Raw genomic sequence first — 23749 nt, forward strand, 5'->3', positions numbered from 1 at the left:
TCCTGTACTCTGTTCATTAGCCCAGCATGAGCAAGTGATATGGAGTAGCCAGCCAGGGGCCTTATGCTCCTACTAAATTCCTGAAGGAAAAAGCATACGGGACTCTGGTGTTATAGGAGGTAGGATGCAGCTCTCCAAGGCACATGACGTCAGCTGTGTTGTTTCTAACCTGTTTTGGTTAATTTCACAAAAGAAAGGCTAACTGCCAAGAGCTTTCACTGGTTAGAAAGCCTGACATTATCACTCCCAAGTCATCCATCCACTGGCCACATTATATGATGATAGGAATCAGTCATCCGTTTGTATAGAGCAGTGGTTCTCAACTGTGGGTTGCGAACTCCAAAGATCATATCGGATATCCTGCATATCAGATATTTACATTACAGTTCATAGCCATAGCAAAATTACAGTTATGAAGTAGCAACAAAATAATTTTATGGTTGGGGGTCACCACAACATGAGGAACTATATTTTTGTTGTTTTTTTGTTGTTGTTTGTTTGTTTGTTGAGACAGGGTTTCTCTGGGTAGCCTTGGCTATCCTGGAATTCATTCTGTAGACCAGGCTGGCCTTGAACTCACAGAGATCTGCCTGCCTCTGACTCCCGAGTACTGGGATTGAAGATGTACACCACCACTGCCCGGGAGAGGAGCTGTGGTAACCAGTTGCAGCATTAGGAAGGTTGAGAACCACTGTGAGAGTAACTGGGCTTGGGGTGGAGGGGTCGTCCCACATGAACTAGACCCTCCATTTCAACTGACTGATTCCCCAGAACAGGTGAATGACCAAACAGGGCAGACTGACCCTCTGGAAAAGAAAGGGTCTCTAGTCTGTCTTCCCACCACAAGATATATATATATATCTTGTGGTCTCCACCGAACAGTCCTGTTCTCTCCTCTCTCTCTCCCTCCCTCTCTCCCCTCGTGTGTGTGTGTGTGTGTGTGTGTGTGTGTGTGTGTGTGTGTGTGTGTGTGTGTGTATTCTGGAAATTGCTAATACAGGGCCACTGGGTGGGGACAGCACATGAAAAGAGGGAAGATATACAATAGATCAGATGTTGAGTCCCAGGCCTGATAATGCCTCCATCATGGGCTGAGTCCCCGGGCCATTTAAAACCTCAGTAGACATTAGGTTGGCAGAGTGAGTTCACCCAAGGGAAAGGAGTCAGGGAGGAAGAAGCCTGTGGGGCGGGGTGGCAGGGTAGGGGAGGACTTGGTGAACAGTAGAAATGCCTCCCGGAGCACTAAAGTCTCCATTCCCTTCTCTTCCTTCCGCCCATGCTTTTCCTCACCTACTTCTGCGGTGCCCCACATAGATAGGAAACCAGAGGGAAGGAAGTGGCGATAACCCTGCTGGGTGCTGGGGGTGTTTGAATGAAAGTCCTAGGAGTAAGTGAGAGGAGTGAAATGCATGCTGGGAGCCCAGCCCAGTCTGTGGGGATTATTTAGAGGGACCTCCTAATTTACTGGCCTCTCTGGGAAACAATAAGCCTGACCTCGCGGTCCCCTCAAAGTGCCTTGGAAGTGCAGAGATGTGACTTCTTTGTGTCACGGGTACAGCTGCTCAGTGCTATTTCTGGGCCCCAAACTGAACCCTCACTCCCCTGTCCTTTGTTCTGTGGGCCTCATCCTGCCTCCTCCCTGTACCCCGCCCCCAGCTCTCCTCCTCCCCCCCTCAGTCATCCAGAGTTCCGGAGCCTACTGTTTTGGAAGTCTCGGCTGTGCTGTGTAACGCAAAGGAGTCAAGTTCATACCAAACCAGTGAACGAAGTGGGAGGCTGACCTCATAGTTTCCTTGGTTTCTGTCTCCGCTCCATGGCCCGCTGGATCACTACCTGGCCACAGCCAGGGTCTGTGGCCAGGCTATCTGATATTCTATCTCCATCCAGCTGTGGTCAGGATGGCGGCTCCACGTGAGTGTGAGGGGCCCCTGCATCCCACTCACGAGCCTGGGAAGGAGGCCCACGTTTCTGCTGAAAGCAGAGGCTGTAGCCGGTGGCTTTACTGTGCTCACTGCTCTGCTCTCTAAAGTAAGAACAGAAGCTTCGGAAGCCACTGAGCGCTTTGCGCTCACCCACCCTCTTCTGCTTTCCCTGCTAGTGCCAGACTCAGCAGCCCTTGGGGGAAATCTGTGAATGTGGGTGGTGTCACAGCTAGGCTAGCCCCGAGGTGTCATTGTGGGGAGAGCAGAGAGAGAGAGGCTCGAACTTGGTGCCTTGTTCCTCAAAGTGGCAGAGGGCTTGAATGCTTAAAGCATACCCGCTTCAGGCAAGCCTGCCTCTTCCCGACCGTCAGTAGTGCGTGGCCTGAACGAAGGCACAGGCTGAGGACTACATAAGTCACAGTAGAAAAGGGTCTCTGGTCCGGTCTGGTCTGGCTACAGTGGCTTCACGGCCCTCCAATGAGCATCAGCAGTGACTCAGAGCCTTGCAGACTTACACACACACACACACACACACACACACACACACACACACACACACACACACACACACACACACACAGCATGCAAACACAGCTTTGTACACATGCATAAAAGCTGAGGCAAAGCAGTCCATGTAGACAGGTGAAGCCAGCTCCTACCCTTTAAGACATAATCCTCAGGCTTCGTGAACTGGCAGGGAATGGGGCTGACTCCTGTGTAATTCCAGAAGTTCCAGAAGCGGGCTGAGGCTTCCAGACAGTGGGTAAGATAAGGGGCATTTAAAGACCATCTCCACCCTCTCTGCCCTCTCAGTGTCTGGACAGGCTGCATCTTCTGGACTTGGATGGCGGTTAGTCTTAATTAGGAAGACCCTATCCCTTGCAGCTTCCCAGTGATGTCCTGATAAGGCCCCCCCATGTTTTCACTCTGTCTTGCCACTTCCTGTGGCCTCCCTCTTGACTCCCTTCTTAGGAGCTGGATTACTGGTTGCATTAGGCTTCGCGCCAAGGAGTCTCCCTGCAGGGCTAGACCGTAAAGCTCTATTACAAGCAACAGAAAACAAAGATTCACTTGGAATCTGTGGACTTGGATGGTAGAAGCTTCTCTCTGTAGCTCTAAACGCTGAGAGGCTTCAGAGCTGGGGGTAGAAGGATGCGGCTGATGGTGGAATCTAGGAGCCAAGCCTGGGAAGGGGTGATGAGCTGGTTGCGGGTCTTGGCTGGCCTTCCTAGTGGTCCAGGACAGAGAAGCTACACAGGAAACTTTTGCCACCCGACCCTCAGCAGGTTGAGCACTTTCAGACTCTGAGCTATGGGGATGTGGCAGGGCCATGGCGGTGGCGGGGGACAAAAGGGAGTGGGGCAGTGACAGCTCCAAGGATGTGTGTCACTTCTGCACTCAGCAGGACCATGTGTCTCTCCAGCAACCCCTGGTGCGGCTGAGAGGTGGAGCCCAGGTCGGGGAGGGCCGAGTGGAGGTGCTCAAGAATGGAGAATGGGGGACCGTCTGCGATGACAAGTGGGACCTGGTATCTGCCAGTGTGGTCTGCCGCGAGCTGGGCTTCGGGACTGCTAAGGAGGCCGTCACGGGCTCCAGGCTGGGGCAAGGTAAGGAACGGAGGAGCTGAAGGTGGGAGTCTCTCTTCGAGGGACAATATGGCCCTAGGAACCTAGACCCCGCTGGGGGGCCAGGATCCCCCTCAAGGCCAACTTACTCTGCTCCCTCCTCACAGCAGCCCACCCATTAGGGAATCCTGGAATACCCCTCCCCACCGCCACCCCCCCCTCCCCAGGCAGATCCTTAGAGAACACCAAATCCCCGTCTGATGGATTTGGAACTGCCACCTAGAGAAAGCATGGATGGCAAAGAGAGATGATAAAACAACAACTAGTGGACATACCAGCCCAGGCCTCCAACTCCCTGCTCCATACTCTCAGCTGCTCCAGTGGCAAAGCCAGAATCCCAGGTCCTTCCACCAGGAAAGGACCCCAGAATCCACCAAGTGCGCCTGCAACCCAAAAGAACCAGCCAACCGTCACCTTGCATTTCCACCCTGGTGCAGCCTTGCCAATACTGGGCTCCTGACAGCAGAGAAAGGAGCCATGGCAGCCCTCTCTGATGTCAGGAGACAAGTCATGAGAAGGAGGCTGCTTTTCATCAAGTGTCCCGAGCAAATCGTTGGTGTGTGTCGAGAACAGAGGTACGGGAGGCATTTCCTAGGGAAACTCTGGGAACGGTGCTGTCTCCTCGATCACAGAACAGATCACAACCTCTCCTGGGTGAGTCCATGAAAATCACTCAGCCTTGAAAGTCCTGGTCCGTCGGGAGACTTCCCCAAGACCAAGCAGCCTTCTGAATGCTCAGTTCTTCTGTGCAGAACTGTGTTCGAGGGGAGAAAGTTTTGGTCTTTCCTGGGACTCTGTTCAGCACTGACCAGTACATAGAGAGGTTGCTATGACTGTGAGAATAGGTCTTGGGCTACAGACAGCGATGGGATGTCCTAGGCAATGGTTCTCAACTTGTGTGTCATGGCCCCTCTGGGGGTCACATATCAGATATCCTGCATATCAGACATTTATATTATGATTCATTAACAGTAGCAAAATGACAGTTATGAAGTAGCAATGAAATAATTGTATGACTTGAGGATGGCACCACAACACGAGGAACTGTATTAAAGGGTCGCTCCATCAGGAAGGTTGGGGACCACTGCCCAAGGCTGTGAGAGGAAACCCATACTCTTGCAAATGGAGCCATCATCCCGTGGAAAGGAGTCTGGTGAGGTCACTGGTTGCAGCCTGAAAGAAGAAATCTCCCCCACTCACCCAGGCCCTGAACGCTACATCAGTGGCTCTCTCTGCTGGTTGAACTTCATCTCCAGCTCAGTTAAAGAACGCAGAACTCTCATATCCTGACAGTGCAGCTCATCCACTTGAGTTCATCTGCTTGACTGTCCTGCAGTGTGCCATGCCCCCAGCTCCCCTGGGAATGAACTGAGGAAAGTCTTAGGGTCATAGACCTGTCCTGCTGGAGAGGAACTCAGTTTCTCTGGCCCATCATATGAGGAATTTGAGGCTCGGGGACCCTAATAGTTGACGGACATTCTGAGGCTCAAGTTTCCTCTTAAGATTTTCACTTCCTTTTTTGACGCTACCTCCCTCCTTGACTAGTCTTGATGACATTTGATCCTTTCTTGTGCAAAAGTTCCGAGTGTGTACTAAAGGGTAGGTGGTTTGGGGCAGACGCCGCAGCAGCATATTGTGTTGCCTGGAAGTCTCTGCTCTGCCACACAACAACCCATTCTCCTTAGGTCCCAGTGAAGAAGTCAGGCTCCTCGGTGTTTCCACAGGCCACTCTGCCGGGTGATCAACATGGTCTGTGCTTTCCTGAGGTCCACAGGACCACAGTCACACTCATCCTGAGGCATAAACAAGCACTCGATGACATGGACATTCCATGTGTAATGAGTGGCTGCCATATGACCTAATTTTTTCACCGCCCAGAGCGGCCAAAAGTTTACAAGTGCCTGAGGAATTCTAGGAAGAAGAGGCCTTGGGTGCCTTTGATGTTGGCCTTCAAGGCACCATGGAAGATGTATCTGCCTTCTGCCACGTTGGGGAGATGACGTTAGCAAGTCAGGAGAGGAAAAGTACCACATTCATAGACATGCCCCAGAGCAGATAGGGTCAGCTCCTCAGTCCTGGCTCTAGCCAATGGAACAAGAAACCACACCCAAACCCATGGGTAGTGAAAGGGCAGAGGCTGAGTCCTCACCCTGGCCTGGCTACTTATTTGTCTGTGACCTTGAAGAACCTGCTGGTCCTGAGATTCTTCACTGTAAAACAAGGTGGTGTGTGGGGCTCTGTCTGGCTCCAGTGTCACCAGGATGGATGTTCAGGTTAAGGCAGACTCTTCTCTCTGTACTTCACACACACACACACCCCAAAAAAAGTCCCAGCTGGTTGCCGACACATGCGCTTTCCCTGACAACTGAACCAAGTGTGAAGGAAGAGGCCTGTGTGCCTTAGCTCCTGTACTTAGAGTCTGTGCCCAGCAGGTACTGCTCCAGAGATGTCCAGGGAGGGAGGCACCCCAGGAAGCGGGGGGCATACTCCAGTTGAACAGGTATGGTCAACTAAACAGACGCTTGGTAAAACACTCCAACTCTGCAGACCAATGCTTTCCAGAAGAAACATAGCCACATAGGTAATTTCGAATTTTCTAGTAGCCACATGAAAAAGAACTGAGGATGAAGTGAACTCTAACAATCTATTTTGTTCCACCCAGTATATGCAGAATATTATGATTTTAACGTGTAGTTGGCAGAAGGGCTGTTAGCAAGATTGCTTGCATTTTCATAACACAGCTTCGACATTCTTCGCGTAGTCTATGCTTACAGCCCGTATACTCGCCCTGGCTGTGTTTTGAGTGGCCCGGCGCCTGGGTATTGGGCGGGGCAGTGCCAGAGAAGTGGCTGCAATGGCCTTTTGTCCACAGCGAGAAGTACACGTGGCCAGCCTGCCGCACATGCAACCGTGGGTTGTTGTGAGGTTACGTGAATTAGGACGGATGTTTGGGATCATCCAATACATGGTGAATATCCACTGAGGTCACCTCTCCGTCATCACCCTCAAATTTATAACAGAAGCCCTAGTCCTATGGCTCCCTCAGTATTTTGTCTGAGCCTTTGTACTTTGAATCCTTGTAAATCTTCCAGCAGTTTTTCCTGAAGTATTTTTACTAATGTATAAAATTCCAAGAAACTGGAAACTTACTCATTTGTAAATTTCTAAGGAAGCAGAAACTTAGCACTTTCCTCCTAGAAGTCTGTATTTTTGGCCTCAGGACAGCTAGATGGTGACTGTCTCTAGACACTCTGCTCCCCTAATAGGGCCAAAGACCCTCCTAGGCTGTAAGAACCTGCGGCCATCTCCAGCTTTATTTCTGACTCCCTATGTCATAAGGCTCCATGTGACACTTGCCTTGCCCGAGCACTGGGAACTTTCCAGGGCAGACTCTGCCTCCTGAGTCCATAATCCATGGCATTGAGGCTGATAGGTCACAGGTGCTCAATAATGTCAGTTGCATCTGTGTGGACATTGTGGACACTGTGGGGGGTTTCCTGCCTTTCCAGGCACTGGCTGGGAATATTCCAAAGGGAAACATGGAGTCCCTGCCCTCCAGCGGGAAAGACTTCGGGGGAAGCAGTTAAAGCAGAGTGCTCAAGGCGGTGTACTACAGGACTGGATGCAACACAGACAGGGGTGAAGTGAGGACCAGAGAGGCTTGCTTCTCCAGGGAAATGAAGGATGGATGGATGTCTGTGGGTGGGCTGAGAGAGGGAGAGTGGGCCAGGCAGAGGAAGGAGCACTTGGCTCTGTGACAGAATCCAGATCCCTGTGGCTTATCAGAGAAGAGCCTACGATTCCTGTGGCTGAGGTGGGAGGAGCCTAAGAGCTCTGTGGCTGAGGTGGGAGGAGCCTAAGGTTCCTGGGGCTGAGGTGGGAGGAGCCTAAGGTTCGTGTGCGTGCGACTGAGGTGGGAGGCATAGGCCAAGCTGGAACATAAGTGGGAGGCCATATAGTGCAAGGCTCCCAAGACCATCTGGTGCCATTGGATCATGGACACCGCTCCCTAAGGGCATTGAGAAGCCATTGGAGGCATTAAACATGAATTTAAAACCCCCATGGGGTTTTATGTGGGGGAAGATACTAGAATAGGGCAGAGAGGGAGGCCAAAAGTCATTTGGTCATTGTCCAAGGGAGAAGAAATTATTATGGTTTGGGAAATGGGGGACAGGAACCAAGCATCCAGATTTGGGGAAATGAGTGAGCAGAATGTGATGGGTGTGTTGTCTGGGATGGAGGATGGGTTTTCCAGGTTGGAGGAAACCCAGAGGTGATCGTGGGGTTCCAACAATGCCATGGGTGCTAGGAGTTGCCATTTCCTGGTGTGTGTGTGTAAGGGGGGGGGGGGGCTGTGGAAAAACAGCTGGAGAAGAGAGGCAAAGCCAGATGACTCTTCAAGAAGTTCACCATCCTTAAGACAGAGATTGCCAGGCATGTGCAGAAGGGCCTGAGGACCCTTTTTCTTCAGTCTGAGGCTCACATTATCCCAGCCCCAGAGAAACAAGCTTCCTAGCACCATCTCCATGTCGCCTGCAGCATGTCTCCCGTCTGCCCTTCCGGGTTCACTCTCCACCCTCACCCATGATGCCTAGAGACTCAAGGCACAGTTGGGTTTGGCCCCCCGGGATACTGGTGAGAACTGGAGGCAACCAGAGGGAAGTCCCTCCACGGAGGGTAACAGCTGTTTTCAGGGGTCTTCTCCTCTCCTAAGTGAGTTATTGGCTCTTCTCTCACTCATGGGGGTGTGTCCAAGCCCCAGTATTATTAGCCCTGAGTTCTCACGTACCCTGTGATGTACACTCCCAACATCCCATCCTTGACTGTATTTTAAAATGCTCCCCCCCCCTGCCCCTTCTAACTCAGACCTCCTAGTTTGTATAGGCTACCTGTTTCCTGCAGGGACTTTACAGGTACAGCCATAGTTACGACTTTCAGACTCCTTAATGCCTAAAACTATGGTAGCTGTAGGGTAAAAGTAACATCATCTAATCTGACTCCTTTGTTAAAGAGAGAGACCCAGTGACCAGGGAGGCTGAGTGTATGAGTTACTGTTCCCATTGATGTGACCAAATACTTGACAAGAAGCAACTTAAGCAAAAGATTTATTTGGGCCTAGTTTATTTAAGAAAGGACATAGTTCATCATGGCGGGAAAGGCGTGGTGCCAGAGCATGAAGCAGCCGGTCACATCGCATGCATCTGAAGTCAGAAAGGAAAGAATAGACAGGAAGTGGTACCTGGCCTTCAAACCCCCTAAGCCCCCTTGTGACTCATTTCTTCCAGCAAGGCTCTGTCTTCTAAAGTTTTCACACGCTTCCCAAAACAGCGCCACCAGCTGGCGGCCAGGCATTCAAACTCATGAGCTCGTGGGCAACATTTTACATCCAAACCATTAATACTAAGTGATCTGACCAAGCAGTTTAGTAGTGAATTTTATCTGCACTTATGACAAAATAAGTGTCCCCCATTTTTCTCCTTGGAGAAGGGGCTGTGGTTGGGAGAGTTTTGAAGACAGCAGAGTCCGATTTCTAGGGTCTTTCTTGCCTCTTCCAGGAAACTTCCTCCAGGTGATTGTATAGCACCCATCTTCTTTCCCTTCCTAGGGATAGGGCCCATCCACCTCAACGAGGTCCAGTGCACGGGGACCGAGAAGTCCATCATAGACTGCAAACTCAACACAGAGTCGCAGGGCTGCAACCACGAGGAGGATGCTGGTGTGCGATGCAACATTCCCATCATGGGCTTCCAGAAAAAGGTGAGGAGGTGGGATGCCCAGAGGGACCTGTGATGCTGAGGCCCCAGAGAATACAAACCAGGTGGCCTTGCTCTGAAGGACTCTCCGAGGTGTCAAGGGTGCTCTAGGATGAACTCTTGACGCTGGCTCCGCCACTGTCACTGTCATTGCCAGCCAGCATTTCTAAGTGTGACAAATGAACAAACACACAGATGCCACTCTTGGTGTGGCAGGTATCTGACTTCTCCCTGTGGGATTCCTTGCTTTGGGACTAGGCATGTGGTACAGGGGCAGCTCAGAATTTTCGACAAGGGACTCGGGGTCTACCACACCTCTGATACCCTTGGCATAGGTTCTCTGTGAGGACCCAGAGATGCCACATGGATGGATGGCAGGTCTGCAGAGCACTGTGCCAACGCAGCGTAGACAGCTGTCTGTAAACGGAAGGAATTGAAGGAAGTCAGCAGAACTGTAACCCGAAACAAACTCCACCCTTCCTAAGGCAGGCTTTTTTTTTTTTTTTTTTTTTTTTTTTTTTTTTTTTTTTTTTTTGGTTTTTTGAGACAGGGTTTCTCTGTGTAGCTTTGTGCCTTTCCTGGGACTCACTTGGTAGTCCAGGCTGGCCTCGAACTCACAGAGATCCGCCTGCCTCTGCCTCCCGAGTGCTGGGATTAAAGGCGTGCCCCACCACCGCCCGCTGAGGCAGGCTTTAAAGCTTGCCGACCTTGCTCCCAGAGAAGAATCCCTCACCTCCTTGTCCTTCAGGAAATCTAGCCAATGCTACAGAACACCCTGGATTTCCTCCACAATACTCTCCGCTGTGCCTTAAATTCGTCGGGTGCTGTGTGACATATGTCCTAGAGCTGACATTGTATGCTATCAGAACAGACACACCATGGCACCAGATGTGCCAGGCTCCTGCTTAGACAGCGGTCCTTGACCTTGACACCAGAGCACCGAGGCACTCCTGATGCCATTCACCATCCTTAACTGGCCCATAGGTGGGAACCCAGCAGCAGGCAGCTGAGCTGTGCATTCCTTGCGGGTGAGCAGGAATGCACACACAGGGAAATCTGCCATCTGGAGCTGCCAGAGGTATTCTAAGGGAACCCTGTTAACGCTGCCACCCATGGCCAGCCCTAAGTCCCAGTGTGCTGAGTCATCCTCCAGATGATTCAAAGCTCAGTGACATGACAGACCTCAGCTAAAGAAACGAGGCTTTCCAGAAGCTTTCGGGGGTCAGTAGATAGAGCTTAGCCAGGCCAGATGCCTGGTTATCGCCACAGAAGTGCTGAACTGCCCCTGCCAACAGCTCTCACCTTTCCAAAGGCCCAGGTTCGAAGCTGTGCTGTCTGAGCTCAACCCCAATGCAGGAGGAATTCTGTTTGTTGGGATGGCCAGCCAGGCACAGCATGGCCAGGCGTGGGGCTCCCAAGTGTCAGCCACTGTGCCGAGAGAAGCAAAGCATCTGAGTTTTCTCACCATAAGTCTGCTTCTGCTGACAAAACGAAATACCGTCAGCCTCACCAATGGGGTTGGTTTCTTTCGGGGTCTGCCAGGAGAATACAGCCAAGCCAAGGCATTGCTCGGCTTGGTGTCTTCTGGGGTTTCTCCGTTCTGACCTGTTTCCAGCACCTTCTTATTGTCCTTACGCAACCTCTTTCTGTGCCTGTTACATCCCCAGGGTCTCTTTTCTCCTTATAAAGACATCTAGTCTGGTTAAATTATAACATTCCCATATGGTCTTGCGTGACCTTAATTGTCCCCTTCGAGACCACACCTCCAAGCAGAGCGAATAGCAGTGGGACTTATGCCTAAGCATTTTAAAGAGATCTGGGATGTGGTTTAGTTGGTAGTGTTTGCCTAGCATCCACAAGGCTCTGGGGTCTGTTTATCCAGCTACAGTGAAGCTTCATTTCTTCTATCACTGGGAGAAAAGAGGCACCGTGAGAGACTCTGTGAATGGTCAGCGGTACCTAGTGTCTCTGAGTGAGTAAGCGGATCCAGCAGAATCCAGATGCTACACACATAATTCATGTCACCTCTTGGAAGGTACATTACTGAAAGAGCGGTGTTCAGGATGGGCGAACAGACACCTCACTGAGTTTATGCTGGCATAATTGTTATAATTTGACACACAGGGGACTCTTAAGGATGCTCTGAATCCAAAGGTGGCTAGATAGGACCACCTGGCTTGGAACTGATACCAATATGGAGAGAGCCTCCCATCCATCCTCAAGACCATGTTTCTTGCTATCCACAGCTGCGCCTGAATGGAGGCCGCAACCCCTATGAGGGCCGAGTGGAGGTGCTGACAGAGAGAAACGGGTCCCTTGTGTGGGGGACCGTATGTGGCCAGAACTGGGGCATTGTGGAGGCCATGGTGGTCTGCCGGCAGCTAGGCCTGGGCTTTGCCAGCAACGCCTTCCAGGTAAGTGGCTCTAGCCTCACAACCTAGCCCACCTTCCATCCATCCTGGCCTTGCCCATCATCACTCAGCTCTTCTCGTCAACTAACTTTCCCCAGCCACCAAGAAGGGACACAACCAAGCAAACCCTGGACCACGGCAAGAGACCTCATTCTAGCCTTAGTTCCTTCCTTGATAGCCCCATGGCCTGGAGCAAGTCTCTCCTATCCCAGTCTGTTTCCAGCTACAGAATAAGGGGCTCCAGGGGTGTCCAGTTGTTTACATTGTGACACAGTGTTGTTATCCACAAAGTTCACACTGTGCCTTCCAGTTGCAAAAAAACGTTACAGAGAAAACTCATAATGTTTTAAGTACGTTTTTGGTTTTGTGTTAAACAGCCTCCATAGTTATGGGGGTCTTGTTGCGATCTCCTGTGGCCCACTGGTTGCAAGTTGGACACCTCTGAGTCACTTACTGCTGTCTGTGGGCCACTCCAGTCTGCATGTTGGGGTTCTCCATGGGCCGAGGGCTGAGTCTGAAGTGTCCTGTATGCTGTTTGTAGATGGATGGAATTAAGTCTTTGAGGAATGTGGGGAGCATCCAGCACCAGGATAGAATCCCTGTTCACAAAGGGACCTCTGTCTTTTTTCCTTGTAAGGTTTTCAACTGATTGAACAGGGCCTATTCCTGATGATACAGTGGTTTGCCTTACTCAAATCAACTGATTTTGATATTAATCTTATCTAGAAACTACTTCACAGAAACATTTAGAATTGAATTTTAACTATCTGGGTATTGTTGCTGAGCCAAGCTGACATATAAATAAACCCTGGAAACTTCAGGAGCACAGGATCTTATGTTCTCTTGCAAGCTCTCTTCCTGTCCCCACCTCCACCCACCCCATTTTCTCTACTAGAAAGTTCTTGAACTATAAGAGTGTATGCTAACAGCGTTTTGAAGTTCTGTTGCTAGAAAGAGCTTAATCAATCTCAGCATCATCAACCTGGGGCTCCTCAGTCAGCATCCTATAAAATGCTTTTCCTAGAATTAAATCCAGAAGTTGACTTTTATAAGACAGCTAATTATTGGCATATGTGAATGGATGTCTCCGATCCTGCAAACCCAGGGTTAGTTGTAGATGCTCACTCATTCCGTCACCAGCTAACTGCATGGCTGGGATAAATGGCTCTCTGAGCCTCATCTGTCTTCATCTGGAAAATGGGATCATAAAACCTTGAGGGCTTTGTGAAGCCAGAAGTTGACAAGGTGACATACTAATGATTTCTTTGGTTGATTTCTCCAGGAGACCTGGTACTGGCATGGAAATGTCTTCACCAACCAAGTGGTCATGAGTGGAGTGAAGTGCTCGGGGACAGAGCTATCCCTGGCACACTGCCACCACGATGAGGAGGTGACCTGCCCCGAGGGTGGGGTGCGGTTCGGTGCTGGAGTCGCCTGCTCAGAAAGTAAGACTTTCTAAGGGCTGCCTCTCACTCTTCCCACCTGTTCCTGGTTCTAGGGAGTTCAGGGAACCATCGGTTACTCTTCCCAAGACTCTAGGATTTCACAGTGTGTGACCAGGAGAGGAAAGCACAGAGGATTCTGGGTCAAAGGGGACAAATGACAGCTATTTCCCAAGCACAGGACCTGGCTGATGGCATGGTAAAGAGGAAACAGGGAAGGGTTAGGTTAAAGAGTGTCTATCAGTTACATTTCTCATTTTTAGTACTGTTTTAGTTAGGGTTTCTACTGCTGTGAAGAGACGCCATGGCCACAGCAACTCTTATAAAGGAAAACATTTAATTGGGGCTGACTTACAGTTCAGGGGTTCGGCCCATTATCATCACGGTGGAACATGGCGGTATGCAGGCAGACATGGTGCTGGAGAAGGAGCTGAGAGTTTTACATCCTGACATGCAGGCAGCAGGAAGTGAACTGCAATAGTGAGCATGGCTTGAGCATATATGAGACCTCATAGCCCACCCCCCAATGACACACTTCCACCAAAAAGACCACACCTACTGCAACAAGGCCACACTTCCTAATAGTGCCATCCCTATGAGTTTGTGGGGGCCAATTACATTCAAACCACCACAAGCACCAAATGCCTGATAAAAGCAACTTAAGAAAGGAACAGTTCATTTTGGCTACTAGTTTGAGGATACAGTCCATCAGGAGCAGGGACTAGGAAGCAAGCTGGTCACATTATATCCACAATCTGGAAGCAGGGAGAGGTAAATGCTAGAGTTCTCCTCCAGACCATATTCTCTTGAGACACTTATCGATGCTCTGGTTTCATTCCTGTTGCTGGGATAAAATATCCTGATGAAAAGTAGCATAGGAGAAAGTGTTCATTTGGTACATAATTCCAGTTTATACTCTAATATTGCAGGGAAATCAAGGCAGGAACTTAAAGCATCACAACCACGGTCAAGAGCAGAAAGAGGCGAATGTACCCACCCATGCTGCCTGCTTGCTTGTTCTCTGTCAACACTGTCTACTCTCATACAGCCCTACCCAGGGAATGGTACCGCCCACAGTGGGCCAGACCAATTAACAATAAGACAATCCCTGACAGACATGCTCACTGGCCAATCTGATCTAGGGAATCTCTCATTTGAGACTCCCTTCTCAGGTGATTCAAGGTTCTGTCAAGCTGATAATTAACCAGTATAACATGCAACAATCAGAAAATTGTAAAAATCAGAACATTTTTACATGACTTTAATTATATAGGTGTATAAAATAAGTACACAAATCAAACATTTGCTGATAATAAATCACACATTTATTTTACAATAGTTCTTTTGTATGCACATAATTTTCCATTCATTAAAGATAAAATTAAATTTGCATAGTTAGGGTTTCTATTGCTATGACCAAAAGCAACTTGGGCATGAGAGGGTTTATTTATTGGGCATGAGAGGAAGCCAGGCCAGAAATAGGGTGGGGACCTAGAGGCAAGAATTGAAGCAGAGGCCATGGAGGGGTGCTACTTACTGACTTGCTTCCCATGGCCTGCTCAGCTTGCTTTCTTATAGAACCCAGGACCACCAGCCCAGGTTGGCACCACTCCCAATAAGCTGGGCCCTCCCACATCAATTATCAATCAAAAAAATGCACCCTCCACAGGCCAATTTGGTGGGGCATTTTCTCAATTGAGGTTCCCTCTTTCAAATGACTCTAGCTTGGTGTCAAGTTAATATAAAAGCTAGCTATCACACATACTAATAAGATAGATGTAGTTTCTATTTTTGCATAAAGAAATAAATCTTGATGAATGAGTTGATCGATACTTTGATATTATAATTGTTAATACTAAGAACACCATTTGCATAAATACATAATACAAAATAACAGATGTATGTTTAGGGTCATTTGAGAGATGATTAGAAATCTATTCTAATCCCAAACCAAAATTCTTTCAACATTTTTTTTTAAAAATGAAATTCAAGTCAGCATCTCAAGCAGCACTTTTTGAAAAGGGACACTCTAACACAATACAACTGAAGATGTGCTGATGTTACATTTATTTGCAAATGAATGCTGGGAGGAAAATATTAGAAGTCTTTGTTTCCCATATTTGAATCGTGTTTCTCCAAGAACGGAAAACACTTGTGTACAGTAAAAGCGCTGTAAATCATAACATATGGAAATCTTGAATATGAGTTGAGGTATTTGGGCCAGTGTTTGTTGGTGTTGCACATGTGACATGTACAATGCAAAGTGTGCATGCTGTGCTGTGTGTTCAGAACCAAGGCTGTGGTGAAGTCACGCAATGCAACATGGGCAGGCACTGCCAGAAACACCTCAGCCTCATTAGGCATTTGATTTTCCAATTAATTTTCAAGCCATTGTGTATGCAGAATCCTTTCACTCTTCCCAAAATTTTCAAGACCCTCCACATTCACTTAGACAACTTCATAGGGGGGGGTCTCAACCCCCAGTTTTTGAAGTTAGGCCTAGGACGTTGCTGTGAACTGTTTTCTGAAGTACATGCTTTAAGCCCATGTTTCACAGGAGCCCTGCAGTTCACATCTGTAGAAAGAGGCCTCCTTCCCCCACCCCCGACAACATGGACAGCATCCTTTCTGCACAAACTCTATGCCACGCTGTGATGAAAAGAAACAGGAAAAACTTGTGAGAAGGCAGTTTGGCATTGTGCATCAACGTTTTATAATCATGCTGCTTTTTCTCCTGGAAATGTCTCTGCTAGAGATATATTCTAAAGAAAACACACACACACACACACACACACACACACACACACCACAATTTAGGCACAGTTTGACTATAGCATGTTGATCACAGACTTGTCTTTAATTGAAAAATTATAGTCAGCCAAGGCATTGCCTCCCTAAAATATAGAAGCAAGTGGCGAATTAAATATTACAGAACCATAACATGAATGTGGCAGTATTTAGACATCAATAGTCAAGGTGCATTTTGGGGGGAATGGCATTAGCAGGCCATAAATCCTCATGCATGTTGGGAGAGAGAGAGTCACACCAAGGGTGAGTGGTGTCTCCTTCATTATTGTTCTGGTTTTTATTATGGAAGTCTAAGGGGCTTGAAAGTAGAGAGAATGATCCAAGGAGCCCTTGGGTGTCTATCACCCATCTGTGTGTCAGCCATTTGCCCACCCATACCGGGAACTGAAGGGGAGTATCCAGAAGACTTTTGGAAAAGAGAGAGTATAATTGGGGGTAACTAGAAGGTAACATGGAGGAGCCCCAGGCCAGCTTCAGAAGGACACGTACAGAATGATGGCACTTTTCTCAGGGGTGCCCACGGAAGGGGTTTCCCATCTGTGACCCATGTCTGTCTTCCATAGCTGCACCTGACCTGGTGCTTAACGCTGAGATTGTGCAACAGACTGCCTACCTAGAGGACAGGCCCATGTTCTTGCTGCAATGTGCCATGGAGGAGAACTGTCTCTCGGCCTCCGCCGCCCACACCAACCCCACCACGGGCTACCGTCGCCTTCTCCGCTTCTCCTCCCAGATCCACAACAACGGCCAGTCCGACTTCCGCCCCAAGAATGGCCGCCACGCGTGGATTTGGCATGACTGCCACAGGTAGGCCATGCCTCCCTTGGTCAGTCAGTTACCCAACCTGGTGTTCTTCAGTAGCCAGACCTGGGATCTAGAATGCCAGAGTCACCTCAGGAAGGCCAACGATCCAAGATCTAGGCAGACAAGTAATCTCTATCTCTGGAAGCCATTCTCCACTCCCAGCTCACTGGGTGAGTTCCCTGCCTCTTGGCTCCCGTGCTTTTGACCCTAGGCGACATGCTGATCTGAGTGCCAGGGCCCTCCAGGGACCGTCAGTCAGCAGTTTCTACGGGCATGCACAGTACACTTGTACTGCACAAGGAGCTTTCAAGTCTCCAGCCTTGGGCCTTCTGTCCATACAGGAATACATTCTGCATACCAGTGTGAGGTTTTTTTGAATTAAATTTTAAAGTTAGCCTACAAAGTAATGGGTTTCATTATGGCATTTGCACACACGTGGTTGTACTTTTAATGAGTCCCCCGTGCGCGCACACACACACTGCCATTTCAAATCTCCCTTGGTCGTCCTCCTTACTCGGTGTTTTTAATGTCTCTAGGAAGACTGGGGGTGTGGAGATAGGAGCTCCAGGACTCAGAGTCATGAGAACTGGTCTAAGCCTGCTAAGCCTAAGTCCCTGACCAGCAGCCTGACATTAGGCCAACTGGGCCACATTGCTGGGACTTCTGGGCTCCCTTCCAGCTCATCTGTGGCTGTGATCCAGGTGCTGCAAAGATTGGGTCAAGACAGAAGAACAGTGGGAATCCTAGAGCCCGTGCCCCCAGGGCCTATGGAAGCCACCAGGACCTCTTCCCTTCCTGTTTCCTCTGCTCTTCTTGACTTGTAATCCAACCCAGACTCCGCTGTCACTACCTGGTCACTTTTTGTCCTCAGTCTGGGCAGGTAGAGGACACTGCAGGCACACTGTTGGAAAAGAAGCTGCTATTCCTCCTACCTGGAATCCCTCTTCTAGAGGTCCACGAACTCCTGGTAGATTCGTTCTCTCAAATATTCTATCTATGTCAGGAAATGTTTGCATTAGATCCCTGCCTTTCAAAGCGAGGCCCCTGGATGGGTGTGTCTACCATTACAGCGAGATCTGGGCATGCTGAGTGCCAGAGGTGCAGACCAATGACCCCATCTGCACTTCAGTAGGGCCCCCACAGGTCTGCAAATCAGAGCTGGGGAAGGTCCTTCTAGGCTTTGATCCAGCTCTAACACTGCACTCACATCAGAGGCAGATGCACTCACATTTGGCCATTCCCGATGAACAGGTCATTGAATTCCATACAACTGCCCGAGCTAGCCTGAGGAGTTACAGTTCAGGGGTCTCGGCTTGGCCCATCCGCTCTCAAATGCGCTGCTCTCCCTGTTAGCGCTCTTCCAGACTTTCATCAGACACCTTCCTATGTTTTGCTTCTTTTCCATGCCATAAATCATAACCCACTCACATTTAAATCAGTTTGAGGCTAGGGTTGTACCGCCTTATTCCAAAAGAAAATACCATGATCCCACTTCAGCTTCTGATTTTCCTTTGCAACAACTCGCTGAATGCTGGAAATACCCTGAAGCCCGAGGAATCACTTCGTCTTTGCCAGGGTACAAATTGGAGTAGAATTAAAGTCAGGACAGTCTCAGTGTCTGGTGTCCCTTAGAGACCACGGGGTGGGAAGCCAGGACAGCAGGGGCTGGTGCTGCCTATGGGTCTATAAGTGGACGGTAATTGCATCTCAGCCCTGCATATGGTGGCCCACCCAAGATTACATGGTAGGACGCTCCTAGTACCATATGCTTACCCTCAGAGCCACCAGTCTCCACCCTAAGAATAGCCATATGATGACATCATGGCAGTGTTGTGATCTGGAGTCCCAGGGACTCTGACTCTCCCTCCCCACTTTTCCTGGGGGCTCTTTTCTCCTTTGCCTACAAATGTTCCCGTCAGTGGTTTGGGAGGGGAGGGTGGAGAAGAACATGGGCAAAGCATGTGACCCTTCTTTTGGGTGCCCCTGGTTTCTTGTCAATTGGACATGGAGGCAGCACCCTCAAGGTTGTTCTCTCACTTGTATTGTGCCCTCGGTCAGTGACCTTGGTACAATCCCTCTTTTGTCCTTGTGCCCAGGGATCGGCCCCATATCTTCTTAACTAACATAGTATGCCACAGTTTTGATGAGAGACATTGTAGGCACAGGTATTCTATGACCGCACGATCCAAGGAACTTCATGAGCCCCACACATACACTCAGTCTCCAGAGCTCCAGGTGACGTCTCCAGGCTCACTGGTTTTGTGATTCCCTATCTAGCCAAAGCTACCCTTGAACTCTCAGTCTTCCTTCCCCTAATTCCAACGTGCTGGGGTTACAAACATGAGACTGTCTGGTACTCTTCAGGTTCATTGGGAAGACCTTCCAAGGGAGCTGAAGTTAGTTCTTCTCGGGTCCCTTGCAGAGGCTCCTGAGAGCTGGCCTGGCCCTTCCTCAACTCAAGAAAGTTGCTTCTGTGAAAGCACTGACATTCCATTTCAGCAGGTTTACAGACATTCTGAAGCCATGAATGGAGCCAAGCAAGAGAGGGAGCCCTGGCTCAGATAAATGTGCATGGGAACTGGCCACTTCCACATTCATTAATGCTACAATGAGGAGCAGAACTATGTTCTTGAAGACATGACGCTGAAACAGAAAGATTAGTGCTCTTAGATGCATTTCTGGTGCCCTTGGTACAACACAGGCTGTAGCCCCTGGGTTTAGGAATGGCACAGATGCAGAAGTGTGTCTGTCCAGCCTGCCTCCACCATGTGCCTAGTTGCCCCCTCCACCGACAGGGTCAGAATCCACGGCTGTAATGAGGCCTCTGAACCAGTTAGAGGTCCCTCATTTCACCAGTCAGTAGGCCTGACACATGTGGATGGCAAGCTAGAGACCACAGAAGGACCCCTGTCTTTTATGGCAGTCCTTGATAGGACTGGAAAACACCCAAGTGCGTCTTCCTCAATCTGTAGTGACAGTACGTCAAGACATGTACAGCTTCCTGTGGGCACGCTGTGTCTGTCTTCTGTCTACGTGTTCATCCGGCATGACATATCCCCAGAGGAGTGTCAGCTCTTAGGACACAGAGCCCTGGAATCCTATGGGAAAGGCCAACTTTCATTTTATCTAGGTTATAAGGAACTCAAAAGCTGTCCCTGGTAGCCTATACCTGGTATCCCAGCATTCAGTAGGCAGGATAATGAATTTGGGGCCGCATGGTGAGTCCACCGCCACTGGACTCACTCATAGTCTGTCACTGTCTCAAGGAAAACAAGGGTTTGTGGGGTAGCTCAGTGGTAGAGCACCGAGTATTCATAGCACCACAGGAAGGAAAATCAAACAAGCAAATATAAGAATTCTATGAAGCACCAGGCCACACTCCCTTTTTTAGTATTCTGGGATTTCTTCTCATGTCTGCAGTTTCCAATGCCCACCCCAGGGCTCATTCTACCCTTAGACTCTGAGCTGCTAAGAGGGCCACTGTGTTGCCCAAGACTCTCCCTCCTGCCTTCCTGGCACCCATCATTGTCTCCTGGGTGGAGGCCTGTGGGAGATTAGATGGATCTCATGTCTACCTGGGAGGAACATGTGGCCTTCAAGGGTGTCCAGGAGATAAAGCAGACACGCCCCAGGACAGCGATCAGCAAGAAGCAGGGGGCCGTGAAGCCTATGGCTTCCTCCCAGGAAGAAAACTGCAGCTAGAAAAGACCCAATTCCAGACTGAAGGAGGTCTGACTACAGGAGGCCGCTTCATAACAGCCCGTCTGTGGCTCCCTCTGAACTCTGTTTAGACGACGGAACATAAACGTACTTCCCTGCGATCTTTCCAGCCGGTCAGCAAGTCACATAAGCCCCTCTCTGAGGGAGCAGACATTTTTCATTCCGTGAGTCAGACCTCATGTCTCATCCGCTCCCTGCAGGGAGCCAAAACAGACTCCCTCAAAGTCATCACCTCATCCGCTACAAAATGTTCCTTGTAAGGGCTGTCCGCTGGCCCTGGCCCAGTACCATTTTACCAGAAACATGAATGACCTGGGGAAGCCCGACTTAGCAACTTCTGACATTATTTATATAACATGAACAAACTCGGGAGGAAGGAAAGAGCCTCTAATTTCCTCCCTGGAAACCCTTTCCATGGCCCTCCTCTCTCCTGCACACACGGTGGAGGAAGCTCCAGGCCACTACACCAATAGCCAGGCTGGGTGACAGGACCCCGGGAGCCTTGACTACTGCAGCTGTGACTGCAGAGGGGCGGAGCCACGATAAGGACGGTGGCCAACAGAGAACATCCTTTGTTACGGCCTCATTTGGGTTCTTTTATGTCTCTGTCCTTTTATTTATTTATTTATTTTGAGACGGCTTCTCCTGCACCTGGGTTGGCCTCAAACTCACTCCTGCGACTGAGGATGACCGTGAACTTCTGATCCCCTTGTCTCCACCTCCTCAGTGCTGGGTTCACAGGCCGCCATGGCTAGTGTATGTGGTACTGGGGGATCGAACCAAAGGTGTCCTGCGTGCTGGGCAAGCATTCCAACAATCGGGCTGCAGCCCCAGCTCTGCCTTTTATCTTATTTGGTCCTTACATCACCCCAGAAGTTAGCAATAATAGTCTTGCTTTACCAAAGAGGAAACTTGGGCTGGGCATAAACAAAGCCCTACAGTGCCTTAAGATGATTCCTGTACGAAATGTCCCTGCAATGGTGGAGATGAGTGTGTTAGCATGGTTGCAGGTACGACCCACACAGGGCAGGTGGAGACGAGACAGAGGAAAGCCAGCCTGCTATCTTTTGTCCTAGGCCTGCATGATGGATGATTCTGGAATCCCCTCAGCTGCCCTCAGTAGCACCGCTCCCCCTGTTATTCCTGAAGCAGCTGCGTCACTCTTGAGCACATCTGTTCTCAATTTCTCTTAAGTGATGGCATGGGCTGCCGTCAACTATCAGCCAAGGCAGCTGACTGCACCCGGCTTGCACACGCTCCCTTCTAGAACCCCAGAGATGTGCTTTCCCGAGCTGCTGCCATGCCCCTCCCTGAGAACCACCCACTCTCCAGAAACCTCCCAGCCCTTCTCCTTCCCCTCCCTGTTTGATTTGCTCATTTTTGAGGAGCGTGGGCTTACTGCTCCCTTCCCAGGGCTCTTAGGCCAAGGCCAGGCCTCCTCTCCCACACCAGAGTACACACACATCACTCGGGTCCATGTGTGTTCTTCTCTGGGCGCGTGCCCTATATCTTAGTGATTCCTGTTTCCCTGACTGCCACCCCACCCCTTTTATCTCCTTCCTTCGTTCTCTATTCCTACTTTAAAAAAATGTGATCTTAAAAATTAGTCTGTTCTACTAGTTTTATGCCAGTAAAAAAAAAAAAATCTGAGGAAACTAATTTAGAAAGGTTTGTTCAGCTCACGGTTTTGAAGGTTCAAAGCCATAGTGTCCAAAGGCAGCAGGTGGTAGCACATCTGTGTGGGGATAAACACACCTGAATCCAGGAAACAGAGAGAGAAAGGGACTGTGGACCTGAAATCCCTTTTGAGGGCATGTTGCCAATCACCCAAGACTCTCATAGGCTGCGCCTCCAAATGGTCCATAGTGTCCCAATAGCGCCCCCCACAGGAAAGAAGCTTTTAATACATGGGCATTTGTTAGACCTATGGCAAATCTGGGAAAAGATTCCATGAGGGAGTGGGCTGAGAGCCAGCTGGGCCCTCAGGAAGGTCCCTGCGTATTAAAAAGCTTGCTGTGCTGAGCCGATTAAATACCAGACACTGGGCTGTCAGCTGGACTCACTGACAGCCACAACATTCCAGCCAGTAAGTTACGTCATCCCCACGCCCGATGAGGGGGATCAAGGTGTGGCAAGATGTCTGACACCCCTGCTCAGAAGTTACTGTCTTCGCTTTGGTCCTCCCTTCTCTTAGTTCCCTCTTCATTCCTGTCCCTGCCACCCTTGACCCTGCGGCCTCGAGGTTCTCCAGAGGCAGCTCACCAGCTAGGAAGCTGCTTCCAGGCAGCCATGGTTCCAGACACTGACATTGGGCCCTGTTTCTGGCTCCCAGGCACTACCACAGCATGGAAGTATTCACTTACTATGACCTGCTGAGCCTCAACGGCACCAAGGTGGCTGAGGGCCACAAGGCCAGCTTCTGCTTGGAGGACACAGAGTGTGAGGGAGGTATGTGTGAAGGGGAAGGTTGGGGCTTCCCAGAACTTTGAACATTCCCAGTGGATTTGAACACAGTCCGTCTGGATGGAGGCCAGGCCACGCACCTCTCCATGTACTCTGGCCACTGCTGGGTATCCATGTGGCTTTTATTTGCCAACTCTTGGGGCCTTCAGTGGCTACACATTGGGGCTGGGGAAAGTGGTTCTGATGTCACCTGTCCCCCAGAGTTGTTCTCACTGGCAGGGAGAGGGCTGCATGGCTTCCAGGTGAGGTCTGGTCGCTTGAGCCTGACTTACATGCCTCTGCCTCTCTGCTTGCCACGGAACATTCTTCCTAGGGTCCCAATACCAATAGAGCTCTGTCATGTTCCCAACTCCTCTCCCTGACCACCATGCACATATCATTCTAGTCCTACCTCAGGTAGGTCATCACACCTCACTGTGATTGCCTGATAGGACACCTGGCACTCTCACACACCAAGGACCCTTTCAGGACAGATACCTGTCCTCTACCTATTGCTCACATGAGGTTCTAGATGCTGGCGTGGCCCACTGCCGACATCATGAAATCACATAGAAAAGGGGTTTTGAACACCTACTGTGTACAGACAATCTATGAGGGACCAAGAAGACAGATTAGATACGAGCCCAGAGTCCAATTGCTGATGGTCTAGAGAAGATGAGATGACCTCATGTTAAGATAAACAGCAAACATTACAGATGTCTTAGATCATGACACTTATCCCTACCCCAGGCCGAGGAATTCACAGGAATGCCAGCATAGTCCAGATTGGTCAGGGAGCACTTTGTGGAGGAGAAGACCTCG

General features: G+C 49.8%; 1 protein-coding gene across 6 annotated transcripts in view; it reads left to right on the top strand.

Moving 5' to 3' along the window:
* The window catches only part of Loxl2 (lysyl oxidase like 2), an 89104-nt gene that overhangs the window by 61983 nt on the left and 3372 nt on the right, over positions 1–23749 (top strand). For 3 of the 6 annotated variants that reach the window (XM_042285080.2, XM_016004951.3, XM_076545272.1), the window contains 6 exons: positions 3325–3529; positions 9153–9304; positions 11547–11714; positions 12994–13156; positions 16525–16768; positions 22818–22933. In XM_042285080.2, coding sequence (XP_042141014.1) covers positions 3325–3529; positions 9153–9304; positions 11547–11714; positions 12994–13156; positions 16525–16768; positions 22818–22933 — 1048 coding nt within the window. The remainder of the gene's footprint in view (positions 1–3324; positions 3530–9152; positions 9305–11546; positions 11715–12993; positions 13157–16524; positions 16769–22817; positions 22934–23749) is intronic. The other 3 variants (XM_076545275.1, XM_076545274.1, XM_076545273.1) reach the window with 2 other exon arrangements.

Source organism: Peromyscus maniculatus, chromosome 9 (genome assembly GCF_049852395.1).
Source record: "Peromyscus maniculatus bairdii isolate BWxNUB_F1_BW_parent chromosome 9, HU_Pman_BW_mat_3.1, whole genome shotgun sequence".
NCBI lineage: Eukaryota > Metazoa > Chordata > Mammalia > Rodentia > Cricetidae > Peromyscus > Peromyscus maniculatus.